This window comes from Colius striatus, chromosome 20 (assembly GCF_028858725.1).
Source record: "Colius striatus isolate bColStr4 chromosome 20, bColStr4.1.hap1, whole genome shotgun sequence".
NCBI lineage: Eukaryota > Metazoa > Chordata > Aves > Coliiformes > Coliidae > Colius > Colius striatus.
In genome coordinates, this window is record NC_084778.1 from 777,755 (window position 1) to 798,746 (window position 20,992).

At 42.3% G+C, this 20,992-nt stretch overlaps 2 protein-coding genes across 11 annotated transcripts in view; one reads left to right on the plus strand and one right to left on the minus strand.

Moving 5' to 3' along the window:
- NLK (nemo like kinase) overlaps nucleotides 1-17,327 on the minus strand; it is a 50,496-nt gene extending 33,169 nt beyond the window's left edge. For 2 of the 3 annotated variants that reach the window (XM_010202803.2, XM_062012404.1), the window contains exon 1: nucleotides 15,717-17,243. In XM_010202803.2, the coding sequence (XP_010201105.2) occupies nucleotides 15,717-16,174 (458 nt within the window). In that variant the 5' untranslated portion in view covers nucleotides 16,175-17,243. Of the gene's footprint in view, nucleotides 1-15,716; nucleotides 17,244-17,308 lie in introns of those variants that run through there. The other variant, XM_062012403.1, reaches the window with a different exon arrangement.
- Nucleotides 17,328-17,848: 521 nt separating this feature from the next.
- The window catches only part of LYRM9 (LYR motif containing 9), a 31,441-nt gene continuing 28,297 nt past the window's right edge, over nucleotides 17,849-20,992 (plus strand). For 4 of the 8 annotated variants that reach the window (XM_062012057.1, XM_062012052.1, XM_062012059.1 and 1 more), the window contains exons 1-2: nucleotides 17,849-18,031; nucleotides 20,553-20,677. Coding sequence is in view for 6 of the 8 variants with exons in the window: in XM_062012052.1 (XP_061868036.1) it covers nucleotides 20,648-20,677 (30 nt within the window). In the remaining 2 variants the exon portion in view is untranslated. Of the gene's footprint in view, nucleotides 18,032-18,171; nucleotides 18,351-19,923; nucleotides 19,944-20,552; nucleotides 20,678-20,992 lie in introns of those variants that run through there. The other 4 variants (XM_062012058.1, XM_062012055.1, XM_062012053.1 and 1 more) reach the window with 3 other exon arrangements.

Genomic DNA, 20,992 nt, shown 5'->3' on the forward strand with positions numbered 1-20,992 from the left:
AATTGATTTGGAGTATCTTACTTGAAAGAAAGGAGAAAAAAACTAAAGGGATACTGTTATGGTTAATATCTTTAAAAATGTTTAATTTGTCTTCCTTCACAGAAGCTTAAAATTGAAACTGCTTTCCAAATCAAATTTATTTCCCTATTTACACAGAATTTTCCGGCTATGCTTGAGACCTTTTTATTTACTTCCCAACTGCCTATATGAGCCACAGCTAGAATAAGCTATTACACTACACAGGACATAGATTCAGATATACTTTTAAACTCCATACAAGGATTTTTTTCCCCCCAGTCCATGGCACAGCTGCATAAGGTCTGTGATGTTGATAAATAAATAACATGCCAAATAAACATCTCAATCTCCATGTGTAATTCTTTCTTTTTATAGTGTACACCACAATTAAACTACTATGTTCCTGGCCCAATTCACTGACCTCTATTCCCATTCCCACTAGCCAACCAAGGAAAACCCAAATGAGAAACCTTCTTCTCCGTGCCCAACAAGCCTCCAGGCTTTGGCACAGTTCCTAGAATATATCTGCACCTCCATAGTGAACTAGGTTAATGAAGTCTCTGGCCATATCCTCTAGAGAGATACCTGTTCCCCACAATAATCATCCCCAACATCTGAAAGTCTCCCTATCAGCTTTCCCTCATTCCTCTTCTTCCCTACCACTCTCTCCCCAGGGTGAAGGGACGGGGACAAAACAAAAGTACAAATTATAGTGACTAAACTTCTTGCCTTGTTACTCCAGTGAAGCTACACAGTAATCACTGTGAACCAGCACTGCAACTCACCTCAATTAGTATCTCAATACTTCATCTCCCAGGTTAAATCTATTGTATTTCAGCCATTCATTTTTTCACCACTATGATGTCTGGCTGTTTGCCAGCATCAGAAAAAACACCAGATGAGTATTCTGCAACAAATATTTGAAATACAGTACTTCACTCCAAAGTAATTACACTCCACTGTTCTCTGCTACTACCAAGGGAAATAGCTGTATCTGTTAAGTATTAAGCCTCGGGACTTTGATACATTTGTTGTATGAGGCTCACAGCACCTTTTAATTTTATGAAATACTGCTATTGATATTCATCTCCCCAAATTCTGGAGCAATGAGAAATCTTTGAACATTCATCAAGGTTTTTACCTGAAAGAGGCAAACCTTATTTAGTGACCTTTCAAGTTTCAATGTGTATCTTGCCCATTACTTATTATAACACCAATATTTACTACAATAACCCAGAATACAGCACTGCAACTCAGAATACTTCTTAAACTGCCACTGTCTCTTCTATTCCCTTTACCAGAAATGACTGTAAACAACAGTGTTTTTATTTATCTGTAGGCAAATGGATATTAGAATCTCAATCACCAAGGTAAACACTGACCAGAAACATCTCAGTTCCTCTTCTACCGAGTAAACAAAAGCTAAGAGCTGAGAAACAAACCAACAGCACATCTGACAAAAGTTAATGTAGTGCTACATCTTTCAGAGACAGTACAGCTTTTCCTCATAATGACAGCTCAAACTGAAGACAGTCCTTTATATACGTTAACAATGGTAGAGAGCCCAGCTGCATTAACAGCAGCTTCCTTCGTGCTGTGTACAAGGCAATCGAGCATCAGTTTCCCTGATGCTCGCTCTGTACCTTTTACTCATGTAAATCATTGTAAAGTGCTGCTATTTTTTTCCTGTGTAATGATTTCTGTGTGATCAACACTGTACAGTCATTCCTTCTTCAAATTACCGTAGGAACAGAAGGCACATGTCAAAACACAAGTGTGAAAGAAACTCATAACCTGCAGAATCCATAAGTCTAGAAGATGCTTTAGGGTTATGCGGTGTTACTGGAATGTGAAAGAAGTGCTTTTGGCTTAGCATTTCTTAATGAAGATTTAAGAAAGACCTGCAGCCTTGTGAAGCAGAGAAAACCAAAAAAACAGAGAAAAAAAAATCAGGCTTATATTTATTAACCAGGAGTGTAAAGAGACATCAGCTCCCATTACCATGGACCGGTGAAGTGAATGATCCTGTCACATACCATCAAGTCTCACGGTGCTGTAAAAATTCCACCCATTTCCCTGGCAATCTCAGTTACAATGAAGCCATAACCACTCCTTTGCATTAGACTCAAAAGGCAATTTCAGAAATATTAAGATATTAAAGTGACAGACTAAACCAGACAGGTAAATAGTATTAAGAGTCTGCTGAGAGCACTACAAGACCTTTTAAAATACTTCCACGTCAGCAACAGGCAGGATGTGTACCCAATGCAATTTCTCATCATGTTGATAAGAGATCATTTGGCTTACTACTGTAGAATTGGCAAAATCTAAATCTCCAGGTAAAACCAAGTCCTTGTCCACGTTATTTTTTGATGTAGCTGCTTGGTATTAAGGATTTGGCAGCCAGTATTGCTCTTGTCAAAGCTGAAGCCCTTCCACCTTAACCTACTACCTCTGTAACACTTCCCAATACTTAACATGATCCCCTTCCCAACTGTCACTAAGTACCTGACCATCACTCAAACAAATAATGAGGCTTTTTGCAAGACAGAACAGCGTCACTATGCCAGCATTACATTTAATGCCTGTCTGAAGCAAGGCATACCTTTTCAGATGGTTTGTTACAGCCAGTGAATGAACACCTACCCTTAGAACTGAGAGATTTTTGCATTGCAAGTCTATCTGATTTTTTAATAACTGCATAGTAATACAGGAAGAAAACAAACAATCAGTGTAAAACCAGTGATGACTGAGTTTTGCTGGTCTCTATTGCTGACTTTATTTTTGTTTCCTTTTCCAGGATAATATTTTAAGATTGAAGTAGAATTGAGTAATCAATTCATTGTAATGATCAATAACTGAAATATTAATCAGAGGTATTGACTATATCAAACCCTCAGAGATTAAAATACAAATGAAAATGAAAGACATTACTGCAGCTCTCTGGGCTGATGTGCAGGATATTTTCTACTGCTAAACAGAACATGTCACTTATTTCTTCTACTGGCATTCACAAATAAAGGAGAGATCATTCAGAACAGTCTTGGTCTATTAAACTCATACTTCCATAATATTTATTACATTAGCTTTATAGCTGCATTTGATCAGGGCATTTAGGTGAGATATGCTCCTTGGCCACTGATTGAAGTCCCTGGCTTAAGTTACAAAAAGTGTCATAAAACAGAGTAGCAAAGTTCAAAAGTCTATTGAAAGGCCTTGTCCCTGTTCCTCTCCAAGTGCTGATGCTGGCAGGACGGTACCTCCATGCACTGTTGGAAAGTTTTATGGTTTTTATATTAGTAAATTTCTGCAAGACTCATCAGCAGACAGAGAACCCCAATGAATCCTGTTAATCCCGTGGTGCCAGTGCCCAAGCCAGCCGGTCCGAGAAGCAGGCTGGGAGCAGAGTGCACGCTCAGGAAGGCAGCACTGTTCCAGTGATACGTGGCCTTTTCTTACCCCTTTTAAAACTTACCCACAATACCTAATCTCAGACAACTGTTTAAAATGCTACAAGACAGTGTTTCTTCCTTCTCCCCTCTAAAAATACCAACTTGAATTGTTTCAAACCAAATAATTTTCTACCCTATACAGCAGCTGGTTTCGTTTCACAGCATCATCCAAGGAACACGGAAGCCAGATCCGCAGGGCTCTTGTCTAATCCATTCGTTTCAAAGCTGTATTCAATTCTAAATGGTCTCCAGGAATTGACCTGAAAATCTTACTACAGGTTTCTCTATTCTGAGTCACCCAAAAATCTTGTAATAACATAAATCACTACCACAGGTGTAATTTAAGTCTTGGGACATTCTAAGGTAAAACACACACCCTTGGAAGAAAATTCAAAGGGGAATTAAATTAGTGGCTATAGAACATTTTAAACCTAAAGTTTAAACAATAGTGCAGTATGAAATAAACATAATTACAGCAGGATTGCCTTTACTGGGTCATAAGACAGGTGTGACAGAATCTTCTTGGAAACGATTGTGAAAGTGATGATATCCACATTTAATATTCAAATTACCAAACATCTGCCAGCTCTTAATGCTTTGGATGAGGCTTTAGATGAATAAACAGTAGCATAAAAATGATAAGGTGGCATGCCCAAGACAGAGATCAGAGAAAAAGCCACAAGTAGGTCAAGGCTGGTCCCAATTCTGTCAACATTCACCTACTTTTCTTCAAGTGCTTCAGAAAACAATAAACAATCCAAATCTAAAGAACAAAAATGATTTTCTCCTTCAGTAGTGGCAAAAGGAAAGCTGCAATTGAGGTTATGGGCTTTGTTAAGTATGGCAGTGACCTACTGGCAAAAGCACAGCGGAAGACCTTAATTCTCACTTTTCAAATACAATCAATGAGCAAATATCCTCATAAAAGCACTTTGATACCTCAGCTATCTACAATAACTTAAAAAACAAATACAAGGTACTTTCCATGTCACAGTTAAACCCTGCTTTTGGTTAAGCTGTTAGGTAGAATTCATATTCACTGGAATTAAATCAAGTAACCTAAGACAAAACAGGGTTTTTTTTTTTAAAAATTGCTTATCAGCATTGTTTTGTGACACAGTGTTAGAACAATGAGGCACAAAGACTGACAGCACACAGGGGCTGTGCTAGTTGTTCTTTAGCCACTGGCACAGAAGTATTCCACAGAACACACACTGAGACTCTCCCTCTCAAGAAGCAGTCTGGATCTATATGGAGAAGATAAATGGCAACTTTTAGTAGCTTTAAGATTTAAAGCTGAAAGAATTCTAGCAGGTCTTAATTTCATATTCTTTTGTTCCAGTTCACAATCTGAATATTCACTTGTGAAGCAGCACTCAACAGAAGACTAACAACTGAGGACACGCACTGAAGGTCAGTTCAGGCACAGTGGATGAGCTGCCGTGAACGTGGCTGCAGAATCGCATCCTTAACCAAACACAGCTCCTAAATTAAAGCTAAGTCTTTCAAGTCAGGTAGGTACTATAGTTGTCAGCAAGGGCGAGGCACATAAAAAACATCTAGAAACGCCATGAACAGTAACAGGGAATTTGTTTGGTCAATTGAAAACAGTGAGAGGAATAAGAGATGAGATAAGGCTTTCTCTCTATTTAAATGAACAGCAGTTGTTATGTGGGAACTTTCCTAAGTAACAATTTCAACTTAGACATAAAAATGCAGTAGATGCTAGTTATTCTGTTTACATTGAGTCAGATATTTTTCTAGATACAACCCTTGGCTGGTTTTGAGTATAGGATATTTATTTTTATTTACCTATGCTAAACTACAAAAAACCATAAACTCCATTAAACTCCATTGTCCTTTAACTGTACATCATGTCAACAAGATCACTTTCCAGAACGAAGGCCACATGCCCATAAAGCTATTGGCAGATCTTCATTTTCCAAGACGTCACTTTCAGCCTGCATCTACTCTTGTTTGTTCTGGGTACATCCTTGCAACTGAAATAGGAACCATGATGTGAAAAATGCTCGTTCAGTGGAAGACTCCTCACTTTTGTTTAAAAAAACCAGCAAAACAAACAAAACAGCATCTCAGTTTTTCTTGTATTGTTTTGACTGTATCTTTTAAATGCAGATGAAGAGTTCAGAGTTAGTTTGCAGATGCCTTTTTCTACGCTGTTAGCCACAGCTCAAGCCAGACACAGTAACTGTGGCAGTCCAAGCACACCTGGATCTTAAGTGCTCTGTAGAGTCTCCATGTGTAACCTTGTGCAGTATTACTCTATACATATTAATTTTACAATGCTCACATTTTTCCATGACCTATTTGATCCACATCCCTTCAGTCATTCAGAACAATAAAAAAAGAACAATTTTGCTTCATCAACATCCCCACCAGCTACATATCGACATCAAGGAGGTCTGGTCTAGAGAATTTCAAAAGCACTTGAGAACACAGACAAGGCAGAAAGCACACTGTGAGCTTCCACTTCAGGCAGAAGTATCATGCATAAGTGAAATGGGTTCAAAACAGACCATCATAGAACTTTTCTTGCATTTCCAGTAATAAATCTTAACTTATTAATTAGGAACCAAAACAGACAAAAGAAAATACAGTGGTTTTGAGTGAAACAAAGTCCACTGACCCAGGCCACATGCTCGACTTCCTCCTTGATCTACCACTCTCCTCGTGATCTACAAATAGATTGTCTTTCAAGTCTCATTTGCTGAGCTCAACAAGTGCTGGCACATCCTTCACACGAAGAACATGGCTCACTTCTGAAAACTGCTGCCACCTTTATGGAATAAGTTTTGTATGCATAGACAAATATTCTTCAATAAGTGCAAGATTTTATATGAAATAACACAAGAAAATGCATTATCTGAAATTAAAACCCCAATGCACACTTTTAAGAGAGACGGGAAAGTCAGTAGCTTTTCACAAAGCAACTAATGATGTAGATCAAAGGCAGAATAACTTGACCATCAGCTCACTACCAACCTCAGTCTTAACACTCCCATTTGGGGAAGGCCCAACTCCAACCCTACATTTAGCTTACAAAAGGAAGAAAACTCTAAGAGCACCGCCTGGTGGTGCCAGGATAATGAAGGGAAATACTGTCAGGAAACCAGGAGGAGACTTAGGATTAACATTTGGAACAGCACCATTCCAAAATGCCAAGATAACTGAAACATCAGTTTCTCTGGTGAGCAGATTTATTACATGTATTTAAATGTATTTTTATGTGGAAGAGAAGAGAGTCCATGGATTCCTACATTCCCCCGTCAGGTTTATTTATCATGCAAGTTCCTGCAGGAGTTCTCAAACAGAAGCTCTGGATTTATTTTTTCTAATTACATACAAGTACCATCAGATCATGTTCTAGGGAAATTTTTACAATAACAGAAGTTAATTTATCAAAGCACATACTGCACATACAAAATGATGCTGCTATAACTATCCCAGTATTACATCCAGCATCATAAACAGCATCAAAATTCCACTCACACACATATGCTTCCAAGCCTTTACAGAAAAATACCGCATCAGGAAATTAAAGAATGATACTACTAGGTTACATTGATTCTGCTACAGCCCCCATGATTAAAGCTCAGATTCTTACTAAGCACTTTTAAACACTGTACACGGCCATGTTCCAAAGTCAGCCATAGCCACAGTTATTTAATATCAAGGCTGACAGAAGCCTACCTTCATTTATCCATCATTCTCAAGTAACAAAAAAGATACAGCTTTAACGACGCAGTATTTATTTTCTATAAGTTAGCTTTCACATATGAACATTATTGCCTCCACTTAAACATTCTGTTGATAAGCTACACTTCATTCCAAGTAACACAAACAATGCAGCAAAATACTAAAAAAGGGGTGAAAGTGATGAAAAGGGACAGTCAGAACACAGAGGGAGAGCAAAGAAAACACATTACCTATGTTATTTTGTCAAAGAGCATGTCTTACTGCTCCAACCTTCTATAACTTCTCTGTATTTGATAGTATGGTTCATCCCAACACTCCATTCACTACCCATCACATCCACTACCACTTATATTCACTTTTTCCTGTTACTGTGCTTATTGTAGTCAAATATTATTATCAATAAATAAATGCATAACCACATAAGCCTCTATCCTTTACATACATATTTGTACTGTCTGTCATAAACCACTTCCATTTAAACAACTACTACCTCATACTATTACTTATTACTCCAAAGATTTCCCAACTTTACAGGTAAATTGAAGATAGGCTCAAACTGGCATAAATCCAAGGTACAGCATGGAAACTGAATTTGTACTTTGCCTACAGAAAGCAACTATATCATTGTTCTCTATTGCTTAGTGCCACATATTTACAATAGTCATTGATCACAGCCATTAAATAATCTATTGCAGAAAATTTAAATGGACATCAGCTATTAAGTACCAGGCCTACTACACACTTGAGTTTCAGAAACTAAATCCAAACATTTTCAGATAGATTACTCTCATAGTAATATTTGTAACTTAATCTTTAATCAAGTACTTGCTCTTAGATTCTAAAGGTTACAGAGGAAATTGCAGTAACCGAGCCAAGCTTCTTTTTATTGAATTCTTTTGACTAGAAATAAATGGGTGTTCAGTAAACCCTAGAAGCTGTTCTGAGCACTCATCTTACTTTTTACACTACTTCTCGTATTTCAAATGATTTTAAAATCTAAATTGCCCCGTGTCATTTCATTCTCTTTTCCAAGGACTTTAGTTTTTCAATGAATTCAAGAAAGTAGGCACTTCTCAGGAAATCTCCACAGTGAGGAAATAAGCACAGAAATCAGACTACCACAGCAAAAGTATACCCAACAAAGGCAGGGAAAAGTCTTTGTCTTAGTTGAAATTCTATTTGTACCAGTTAGGACGGTCCTACAGCATATTCCTGCCACTGGCAACTCATTGACACTGCTTAAACATTGTACCAAGTGCTGTGCTGGTGCTGGGGACAGCAGCATGGTTATAGGGGTGGCCATCACACAGTAGACCAAGCAGAATACAGGTATCAATTGATTAAATGTTGCAACCCAGCTACACACTCCATCCAACTCAAGTACCCCCAGCTCATGTAAGAAGATGGTCACATTCCCAATGTGGCCTGTCAGTCATTAAAAAAAATCCTGGGAGCTAGATCATTTTGGTACACAAAGTCTAGTAGTAAAGCTACTGTTCAGTACTTGCTTACAAATGACTCAGATAAATAAGACTTAAAGAGTTAACCCTTAAATATAGGACAGATGGATCTACTTACATACAGGAGCCTACAGAAAGAGTTTAACCTAAAATACACTATTATTCCCCCAAACATCTCCCTCCATCAAAAAACTCATTCACCTATGCTCCCTCTAGCAGATTAAGTCAGTTTCTCAATTCTTTTCTAATACTTAAATTGCAGGTGTTTGTGGATTTTTTTAAATAAACCATCCTTGAAAACATTATCCATTACATTAACAAACTCTCGTTTAATAAACAGTAAATTCAGTTTAAGTGAGCTCTACACAACTTTGAGCTGGCTTTTCTCATATGAAAAGCTGAACGTTGTGTCTTCCAGACTAGAAGGCAGAACTTTCCAGGGGATTAAAGATACATGAGACCCAGATACAACCACTACAGGTCATCAAAAACCGCTTCAAACATACCCCAAAGGCTTCTTTCTACTTTCCCTCCTCGGAGCTGTTTTCACTCTCAATGCCATTGGTCCCTCAGGAAATCAAGCAGCCTCATACACCACACACACTTGTTACTTGCCTTTATTTACTCTCTATTTTGATTGTGTAAAATTGGTATAAATGCTTATACCTTCACTCAGTTGCAAACATTAACAGCATTTGGGGTTTTGAATTAGTGAAATCAACAGCCATGGTGGTTTTAGTGCTGTCTGGATGCCAGATGCCCACACTCTCTCAAAAAAAGGTGAAAGAGCATGAGGTGGGGGGGAAGCACCTCTGAAATACGTGTTCTGAAAAAATCAATGTTAGACTGCAGATCCAGTCACAAGCTGCTCCACTGTAACACTGCAGAAATCAGAGGAAAGAGCAAATAACTGACTGCTAACTGTATTAACTGTGTCTAACTGTATTATCAGCCTGCAGTACACGGCAGCAGGAAGATTTGCAGGTGCTGCAAAACAACATGCATTTCAAGTGACCTGTAAAATGCTGACCTTGGCTTAATTTACAGGGAACTAATTTATCCAAAATGGTCCTTGCCCAACTTTGAGAAAAAAAAAAAGAAGCTATCCACATTCCTTCCTTCTTGCATCATCTCACAACATAACAATGAACAATCTAGTATATTACTTAGATACAATTTCACCTAATTCCCAACGTCCAGTGTAAAAGCAAGGAGTTATTATATCCATTTCCTTTAATTAGAGCACATTTGGGGAACAGTTATTTAAATGTTAACAGATTTTTTCCATGAAATTTGAAAAAAAACCCAACCCAAACAACTCAACATAAACTTAAACATACCAGCTTCCCAAAATTTCCCACAAAAAATATCTGAATAAGGTCATTGTTCTGTGACATTTCTTCACAAATAGTCAGAATCCAATTTAGATAAAGCATTCCTTTAAAACATACCGACATAGTGATTAAAGATAATCACCTGCAGATCCTTCAATTGTGATGGTAAGTGTGAAACACAATACACACTCAGCTCTGTAATGTGCCCATTGCCGGGATCCCCTCTTCTGCCTTAGGCATCCTCATGGTTTATTCCCAAGAAATAACTGGATAAAAACGACTTAGCCCCTTTCTTAGGAAATCAATGCCTATCTGCTTCAGGCACCTTAGACAACAGAGAAACTCTCTGAAGTGTAACAGAAAAAGTGGAAAGCCAAAAAATCCAGGATACTGTGCAGTGCTCCTGTCTAGATTGGTTCTGTTCCACAGTCCATTCAGGACAGGACGTGAGTAGTAAAAACCCTCCCCAGCAGAACTATGCACTCATTTCAGAAACATACTCCATAAGAAGGCAGGCAATGATAATGACATTTCTCGGCTTCTAATGGAAAGTGTTTGCATACTGGAATTAGGAAGAACTAAACGGTGGTAATCTTTTCCAACTGGAAATTTCTGTTTATATTTCTCTGTTATGGTCTGTGCAGACAAAGCAGATGCATCATCCGAATGGAAAAGCTTCACAGTTACCTGGATGAGTGAAGACCAGCAGCAATGCTAAACACAACAGTCAGTACAGACGCACAAGTCCTCCAAACACCCTGGAAGGATTCTTTTTAGTTGTTCCTGACTATTCGATTTATCCAATTTCAACATTTCTGCTGCCCATTGCTAAAAGCAAATGTCACTACACCAAACAGCAACAGATCCCACTGCAGATCTTTTCCACCTTAAGAAAAAACATGAGTTATATTCTTGATTAGTGCTGTTGTTACATCTTAGCCAGCTATAATATCAGTACTTTAAAAGGCTCTTTGGATTTGTCTTGGATTTGCTGAGTTTGAACATTTTGTAGGGATCTTCTCTCCAGATAGCATTATTGGTGTGGATTACTCCTTCCAGAGCCTCTTTATCCAATTCTGGTGGCTATTCTGTTCCATCTACCAGAGACCTGACTCCCTGCTTGCAGTTCTCCTTTTATGCTCTGCCTCATTAACAATGAGGGAGCTCCAGGGTAAACTTTAGAGTCCTTTTGTACTTTTTTGATCAACAATAAAAAAGTCATGTTAGACTAATGCAAAATATCAGATGCAGAGCAAAGCAAACAAAGTCCATCTAAATGCTAATTAACATGGGACATGTTCCTGTTGTTCAAGTACTGTCTTCCTCTAACAGGTGACTTTTGAGAGACTGGAAAAATATGATACAAACAGTTTAGGCTTAGGAAAGTCTCTTTCATACCAAAAGTCTTGATGGGTTTCATAAGCCAAATCCATAATTTAGCTTTTTCTAAACTCTTCATGCTTACTGGACTGGACTTTTGCATTAGTATTTGCATTAACTATGCAAAACATCATCATGGCTCACGGCAGTATCAGACATCAGAAGGGGAACTTACCCTGCCATTACTCATGCTTTTTTGAAGCTGTAACATTCTAGCAATTTTGTCCAAAACAAATTATCCACATTGCAGACTTGCTCAGCATGACACGTTCCTTTAAAGTAACAGTTACGAGATTATCCGTTTATCCTGGAAACGTCTTTCCTACTGCTAAGCTTGGTATCAGTATAGTGATAAAACCCTCCTAAAATAGTTCTAGGCAAGAATCAATTGTATGCAATATTCTTTGGATTTTTATTTAGCAATGACTTTGAATTTCAGCTCTTTGAAGACTAGGAATGAATGGTAGATTTAGGTTAAATTATTTCTCCCTTTATAAGTTACATCAGCCTGTACATAATGTCCTGTCTCAACATCTAAAGCCAGACTATTTGAACATTATACTGCTGTTTGACCATCTGAATAACAAGTGTTAGTAGCAAATACATTAGAAAACACAGTGCAATTTAACGTGGTGTAAATCAGGACTTGGGGGGGGAAAAAAGGAAAAAATAATTACTGTGTTGTGTAATTTATAACAGATTCCCCAGAGATGCCTTTTAACATAGATTTGATAATAATTTGCTGGATTTCACAGTCTTTGATGAATGACAATAACTTTTCCAAATTAGAGACACATACAAGACAACTACAGTCTCTCCACACCTTGCAAAGTCATCGTTTCTTTTCCCATGGGAGTGGATATATCCCAATCAAAACCAGATTTTCATAAAACTCCAACAGCAGTGTTGGCAGTTTGAGTCAGCAACAAAAGTAATTCTTCCCTGCCTGCCTCCACAGAAGTTGCAGCTCCTCTTCACTAGTGGAGAAATCTTGCATGGAAACAGCATAAGAGCCTCTTGCAGAGGTATGAAGGCTTTATCCTTCACTCCAAAACTGATGACTCTTAGCAGGTTTGATGGATATTTTAAATTATTATTATTAGTAGTAGTAGTATTAGTATTATTATTATTAAGAATCCCACCAGATGGCAGCAGCATGTCTCCCCAGTAAAACAGGGAGCACTTCTGCAAAGGACAGCTCCTTATTCTTGGAATATACACAAGACTTTCAAAATTCAGAGAGAGAATCACAAATCGAGTTTGTCGCTGAAACTAAAATCTGGGTTTTTTTCACCACTTTAAGAACGTGTTACCAGTGAACACTTTGGGAGTGAATTGCTCTGTTTTCAGTAAATGAAGTATGCAACCAGGTTCATGGCAATTTGCCAAGCTAGAGTGCAGTTAGACACATCTGCAGGACCTGGGAGAAGGTACCTACCCATCTTTTCCTGACTCAGCAACCTCCCACCCCCTTTTGTCACAGTTCAGAAACATCAAGCTTTGGTCTTGCACTAATGTGTGCATCATTAAGGTAAAGCACAATGAAAATGGATAAATACAGCATTTTCATGCCAATCATGCAAGAAATTATTTTCTACTTTGCCAGTTCGAGTTAAGTTCACTCGAAAATCTACACGTAGTCACAGGAGATGACGTGCCAAGGACAGCGGACTTAAAGTGGTTTAGACAATGGATTAGATGAGCAGGGATGCAGTTTATGTACACAAATAGTAGTGGCAGTAATATAAGCCTGCATGAGTTAATAATGAAAATGCTGAACTACCACGCTTTGGCTCTTCATGGGTGAAAAACTCCAGCAGCACATCAGCTACCTCAAAACATCATAAGGTACCATACAAATGAACTAACGACAAATGCTAATTCAACTGCCAAGGCAAAAACTTGCTCAATAAGCTGAGGGGAAACTCAATACCACACAGTACTGATTACTTACTTGACAAGTTAAACTTAACTCCAGGATAAGTCCTGTCTTTCTAGACAATGCAACGACACATCTGAGTAGCCAGACGAAAGGCTTCTTCTTCAAACGGCAGAATAATATCCATTTCCCTCAGAAGCACAGATATGAACTTTTCAGTTATCTATTAGTGCCAATACTTGCACAGAAAGAGATATAGATAAGCAATAGGGTCCTTATTCAAAATTAGCTTAGGTCTGTTACTGACATTTCTGTTACCCTTGTACCAAAGTATAAATTTTTCATGTCCAAGTCAGCTTAAACTACAAATATCCAAATCAACGTTTATCTTCAGTTGCATTATCTCACATGGCTAAAATTACATCAAACAGGCATTCCTTCACATTTTGAATGAAATCTAAAATTCACCTTAATTATTGCTTAGACTCTTAAACTCAGTCTGCCTTCACTTGCAGAAGTATGAAATGCCAACAGCCTAGCAGTGACCACCGAGTTAAAATATCTGTGAGCAAAGAGGAACTAATTTCAGCCAATTACAGTCTGTCTGTGCAGTCTCACCGAGGGAGAGCTGACCTCCCAGCTTCTGCTTTTGTTTTATTCAACATCTTCCCTGTTTTCTTTCCTTATTTTTTCTAAGCTGTTGTTATCTTGAAGTTAAGGTTGTAGTTAGAACTTCTCAAGCACAGCCCCAGCAGCAGCAGTTCACGTGGATGCACTCACAGGGTCAGGGGTCTCGGACTGGGTGGACACTTTCGGCGTTGTTCTACCAGGTGTCAGTCCAGGGCAGACCCTTTTTCTTTCCACACTTCACTTTCTCCTGCCAGCATTCTTAATGACATTATATTTAAATATGCAAACTTGACCTTTTATTCTACTGAATATTATGAAAGCAGATCTCTCTCTGCACCTTATTTTTTTGGCAAATAGAATTGAGGAAATAAAGCCCTAGGAACTACATACAGGTAAACAAAATATTTGTACCAAACGATAACAAGGTCTGATCTTACATAACAACCTTAATTTAAGCAAGCCTGTAACAATTGAGTTAAAAAAATCTTCATAAAAAAACAGACGAACAGATGGAAATATCTTTAGACATTTTTTACAGCAGATCTCTTGTCAGTTTGCATTCCTTTGTATCAACTTTTTAATAATGTACCTCAGCAAGAAAACAGCAATGCTAACTGTACAGCAGCACCTCTCCCACTTGGAAAACTCAGCACTGACATTAACTCCTTCGGGCCTCTGAATCACGGGACACGAGACCAGCTACATGAACCTTCGCCAAGTGTGGGCAGCTTGTCCGGCCTTCTCAGCAAACATGGTTTTACCACAAACGCTGCTCTGGTGCGAGTGACCAACGTTAAGGGGTGGGGCAAAGGAATAACGTGTCTTGCTCTTCCGAGGCCTGTCCTGCAAGGCACTCTGCCACCATACGCTGGTGCAGATGGCAGCCCCACTCCTCACGTAATTACTTCCACCTCAGTAAAAAGTAAAGCACGGACAGTACCCAGAGCAAAACTCCCTGGGTACCAGAGACTCTTGCCGACTGAAGGCTGTGACAAGTTCTGCAGGGACGTGACACAGTTGCAGACTTCAAACTTGGCATTTGTGATACAGGAAGTGTGCTGCAACACGCTTGCTCCCAAAAACACCACCAAGGCACTCTCATGTTTCTGATGAACATTTCAGAACACCGTGAACTGGCAACCACTTATAAAAAAAATCTATTAAAAAACCATGCCAGTTTTGCTTCAGGGACGATAATTTCATCCATCGTATGATGGTGGTCACAAAGTGCACCAGAAGAGATTATGCTCCACTGACAAAACGTTCTGCGATAGCAGCTGAGGGAATAAAAGAACTGTAGGCAGTGCTACAGTAAAACAGAAAATCCTCTTTACTTTTATGAGAGGAGGGCAAAGTTCAGATACTCTGTTTCAGGTAGCACATAGCATACTACTGCAGGTCAAATGTTCTCCTCGATAAACATCATGACAGGTGACTGAAGAAGGAAGACACTTTCATATGCTTTTAATTCCTAACTCTTAAGTTAGGTCAAAACATGTTTTCTAATGCATATTTGTCAACCTGAACCTTTAGGAAGCACAGTTCAGCTACACAACATACATATTCTAACAAAATGCGTAGAAGGTATTTAAACATGTTGCATTTGTCTCAAAAAACATTGATGGTGTGGCCTGTTAGTCAGAGGTTGCTCTTCGCCACTCTAAACCTCATTCTGTCAACACAAACAAGTGAAGCCAACTTTCTAAGAACAGAGAAGAACCAGAAAAATAAAGTAATCAGCATCCCTCCTGTGTTGTGATTCGAATGACGAAACCAAGAATGAATTATGATCTGGTAAAAAATGAAAAGAAAAAATTGGTTCAATGTTACTTTTTTCTTTACTCACCAGACAACACCAAAGGCTCCATATCCAATAGGTCTGTCCGGCTCAATATCCAGTTGCTGTTGTGGATGTTGTGAGTGCTGATGATGGTGCGCTTTAACTGCAGCAGCTGCTGCAGCTTGTACCTGAGCTGGGGCTGCTGCAGCTGGTCCAGGGGCCTGACCCGGTGCCGGTGATGGGAAATATGGCTGCTGCTGCCCTGGGTTTAACATTGCCGCGGCCGCGGCCGCAGCTGCTGCGGCTGCAGCTGCCGAAGAGGCATGCTGCTGTACGGGATGCACCGCAGCTGCAGAGCCTGGATGCAAGTGATGCTGAGGGTGGTGGTGGTGATGGAGGTGAGGAGGAGGGAGGTGAGGAAGGTGGTGGTGATGGTGGTGGTGGTGACCTGCTGCTGCTGCAGACGTACCGCCATTGTAAGCCGCCATCATTTTTGCGTTGGCTGTTGTGCCACAAAGAGACATTCAAAAAAATGCCCTTTGATTGGATAACAACGGGGTCAAGCTGTCATTTGGCCATAAAAATGAAATCTGCTACACTTTAAAAGAAGTTGGGTTTCATCACACACGGCCCACCTTCAAAAACATTGAGCTCAATGAGCTCAACTGGCTTTATCTCTTCACGAAGCCAAACAATTTGGAGAATCTCTTCATGGGTGCGTGAGCCAGAGTGCACAAACCCTCTTCCCCCAAGAGTCCAGCTGTGGTTGGCTACTGAAACTCCATCCTCGGGCAACTGGGTTGGGTTTTGTTTGGTCTTTCTTTTTCCTTCACTTTTTTATTTTTTTGCCTTCTTATAAAAAAGAACTAGAGTGGTCAATCCCCCTTCCCTCCAGAAGGAGGACTTGGAGTCTCTTCCCTGGAAAACCCTGAGAGGATTGGCAAGTCTAACCCTTCCATTCCCACATCCTCTCCATTTATCTCCTCGAATCCTCCCTGGGCGCCCCGGCACCTCCTACATAGCTCCCTCCTTTCAGACACCTGCTCCCTCAAATACGGCAAAAACACCTCGGGAGTTTGCAACTTTTCCTCGAAGGCCTGAAACACACACAAGCACCCAGAAAAAGTGAAGAGGGGCGGAAGGACTGAGAGGAGGAGGGCGAGGACAAGGAGGGGGAGGACAAATGAGGATGAAAAGAAGATAAAAACAGAGGAAGAGAAAGGGACGGGGCAGAAAGAAAACAACGGCGGAACGAGAGGGAGCGGGGGCGGGGTGGGGGGGAACGGGAAAAGTGACAAATGAATGACAGGGCAGAGCGCGGGGCCGCGGGATAAAGAGGGGCGAGGGGGAGGATGCGATGGGGGCGGCGAGGGACGGCGGCGGAGCCCCGGCCCCCTGACAGCCTGACCCAGCGCCGGCGGCGCCTCAGCGGGGCCGGGGGGAGGGGGGAGCGCCGGCCGGCTGCAGCCCCCCCTCCGGCGGGGCGGGGAAGGACCGGGGCCGGGTGGGGGGAGGGGGGGGGGGTCTCCGCTGCGCGCGTGCGGCAGGCAGAGGTGGGGGGTGGGCCGGCGGAGTCCTCAGGCCCCCGCCGCTCCGCGCCGCTCCGCCCCGCGGCCCCCGCCGCCTCGGCCGCCCGACCCGGCGCCGCCGCCACTCACCTCCTCACGGAGCCCCAGCGCGGAGCGCACAGCGGGCACGCGCACCCGGCCTGCCCTCCCCCCGCCGGCCCCCCCCGCCCCCATGCGGGGCGCGCGCCCGACACCCGCCCGCAGCCAATCGGACCCGGCCCACCAGGCTCCGCGAGAGCCGCCCCCACCCAATCACCGAGCGGGACCCAGCTCGGCCGGCCCATAGGACTCGGCCGCTGCAGAGACTCCCCGGCTCGGTCCCGCCCCCTTGACCCCGCCGCCCAATCACCGCGCGCCTCCGCGCCCAGAGCCGGTGAGACCCCGCGAGATTCCCTCACCTCACACAACCCTCACCCCGCGTGGCGCCGCCCTCTCGCCTGCCCTGCCAATCGCACGGCGCTGCGCCGGCCTCCCGGGCCGAGTCCCGCCCCCAAAGCCTGCTTTTTGTCCAATCGCAGCTCCCCGTCCTGTCCGACTAGCCAATGAGGAGAAACGAAAGCCTAAAAAGGGGTTACTGGGCCAATGCTGCTCGGAGGCGGGGCGGCGGCGTGATTGACAGCTCTCCTCACGAGTGGTGAGCGGCGGTGGGCGCTCATGGGGCCGTGCTGCTGCCAATCGCAGCGCGGGGCGCCGAGTGACGGATGAGGAAGCGGCCGGCGGGCCCGTCTGCAGGTGGGCAGCTGGCCAATAGGAGGCGAGGAGGCGCCTGACGGACGGCGGGAGGGGCCAATGGCGCTCCCGGGGCTGGGTGAGGTAAGGACGCGGCGGGGCGTCGAGGTCACTGTGGGGTCGTGAGGGGCGGCGGGGTGGGGGGGTGGTCGTTGGCGCGCGAGCGGGGCGCGTGCTGGGGGCGCCCTCGGGGGTCCCGCGGCCCCTTCCCGGGCGTCCCGCCGCGCCCTCGGGGTCCCGCGGCCCCTTCCCGGGCGTCCCGCGGCTCCTCCCGGGGGTCCCGCGGCGCCCTCGGGGTCCTGCGGCGGCCTGAGGGTGAGCGCGCGCCCCTCCGTTCCCCGCGTGCGGGCAGCTCGGCTTCCTGAGGCGAGTCGTTTCCCTCAGCCCCGCTCTCCAGAGGAAGGTGATTACTAGAGCTGTCTTTCACCGCAGAAGCTTGCGTAGCTCACAGAGCCGGGAAGGCGGCAATGCGTTATAGGCAGGGGCTGCCTTGTGTGTGTAGCTTGTTGGTATTTTGGGGGGCGAGTGGTGGTGTTTTGTGGTTTGAGGGTTTTTTCTGGTTTGTTTTTTTGGTTTGGGGTTGGTTTTTTTTCTGCATTCACTTTATGGGCCACAAGGGAAAGCTTGAAGGCTTTACCTGAAAGTCTCGAGGAAAGCTGAGGCGGGACAAGCTACTGATGGCCCGCACCCGGAGCAGGCAGCAAGCGCCGTGTCCTGCCGTCGGATGAGCTGCTCTCGGCCCTTGGACCGTGAGAGAAGAAAGTGATGAGTGGTTCTAGATGTGTTCAGTAGGTAGCTAGGAGCAGATGCTACAACCACTCCTCCCCCGGGTCTGGATTTGGAGTCTTGGTGCAGCATGCTCGTTAACTCGCCTAGAAGTTGTGCTTCAAATGTGAAGAACGTGTTAATCCAGGACCAAAACACGTTTTGGGATTTGTTTAATTATTGTGCGTGCTGGGGGAATGCAGTGTGGTTCTTTGAAGCATAAGTGTTCCCTAAGCATAGAGATTAATAAAAATGTGACAGTTTTAACATTTTCCATTTTCTTGTGTGAATATTAATCATATGTGATTAATAGTTTTCCTTCAGAAAAACTTCCAGTTACCAGAGCCTTACCCATGATGGTAGTAGAGTTAAATTAACTGTGATTGTGATAAAGAGGTTCCTTCATATGATTAAATGGGGTGAGGTGTTCTGAAGGAAATAAATCACCGATGGTGAATTTTAAGTGGCCTGACAGCTTTTCCTTTTCTGCATCTGATTCCTGTGTCAATAGGGGAAGAATATGAGGGAGAACTACAGCAGTGCAACTGCATTGCTGAAGTTTTACCAACAATTGTCTGGTGGCACAGTATCAACTACTGTGATTTGTCTTTCTATATGTCTCTCTAAGAACTGAACAACATCATTGGGCGTCTGTACAGCTTGGAGGAGACTAAATGTGAAAGCCTGTAGTAATTCCCAAAACTGGAGTGCAAAATCATTCTAGGAATGAGTTTTGGATGCTTTTTGTCTGTTCTTTGAGAACCTAAACAAGAAAAGTTGTTTCAGCATAAACTGAAAGTCTTGTAATAACTGCTTACTGAGAAGCATCCATAGACATGCAGTTTTGTTGACTTTTAAGAGCCTGATCTCTGTAGGCTTCTTATCAGTAGAGGGTAAGGAGGTAAATTGCTTGTCTGGACAAGTCCACTTTAGGTGTAGCTGAGCATCATCTTAACATTTCTGTCCACACTGACTATAGGGAGCTTTTAGAAGCTTCTGAGTGGCAATGTTTAATATTAAGGGTGAATTTCTATGATTAATTTTTGTCAATGAGTTGTCACCAGTTTTCCTGACAGCTTTTGAGCAGACTCTCCAATTTCCCTGTCCGTAAGGTGTAAGTACTTTATTGCAGTTTGGCTAAGTGCTGCAGCCATATTCTCCACCTCCAGCCTGATGAGATGGCAGCTGAAGGGATACATTTATCTTATATGTCCATATGGAGTTATGTCAGGTACCAGTGTTGAATGATCCCCCATATCTTCCTTTGACATTGGGTTTCTAAACAGTTTTTGTTGGCTTCCCTGCCCTCTATCATGCTGTGCAGCTTCAGATTGTCAGTTCAACTGCTTTTTAGGCACTTCTTGCTATAAAAATTAAGGGGGACAAGATGGATATAGAAGTATGTTTAAGGAAAAACTGTTTTCAAATAATATGAAGGAAATACGGGATTTGCATATGGAGTGTTCATCTCCTAGTAGACAGACCCTTTGTTTCCTCAGTACAGTTGAGTTACTTGAAAGTGTTACCTGTTAGGTACACGAATCACGCCTACCTAAAACGAGGCTGCAGGATGAGTTAATTGTGTGGTATTGTAAGTTAGTGTTTCCTTCTTACTCAATGCCTCTGTATAAGAGGTGTAAGTCTACTGAGGGGGAGCTCATTACAGAGCTGGCTCATGCAACTCTGAGCAAAAGTGTTTTCTGAGTAGCTCAATGAGCTTGAGCTGCTTGATGAGTGAGTTGGCAAAATCTAACCATAGTAATTTGAACTGGGCAGGTAGAGATGCTGCACTAGATCCTGCCAAAGCCCTGTTTGATTGCAACTAATTTATCATCCCCAGTGATGCATGGAGAGATGTGATTGGTGACTGCTGCTGATGAAACATGACAGATCAATTCTAATCTCTTGCTGGTGAAGACAGTTATTCATGGGGACATGCATCTGTCTCTTACCATTTTATTCACAGTAAGTGCTGTAAAGCAGTAGTAAGTCTGCTGTTTGAGCATAAAACACTGAATGTTGGTATGTCTAGATTTGCTGGGTGTTCTTTGCTAAACCCATTTTAAAACTGCATAAACAAGTAAATACTGTGCACTAGAAACCCAGGGCATAATCTTGTCCATTTTTGAAAATCTACTTTATTAAGTTTAGTCTCTTCTGACTCTTGAGGGGTTTATTTTCCTTTGGATTTGCCACTTGTTTTGCAGGGGTATAATCTTTTTGACAGCACCCTGAATAAGGGTAAGGGATGGAAGACCATTTGTAATCAGCTAGTTCTGT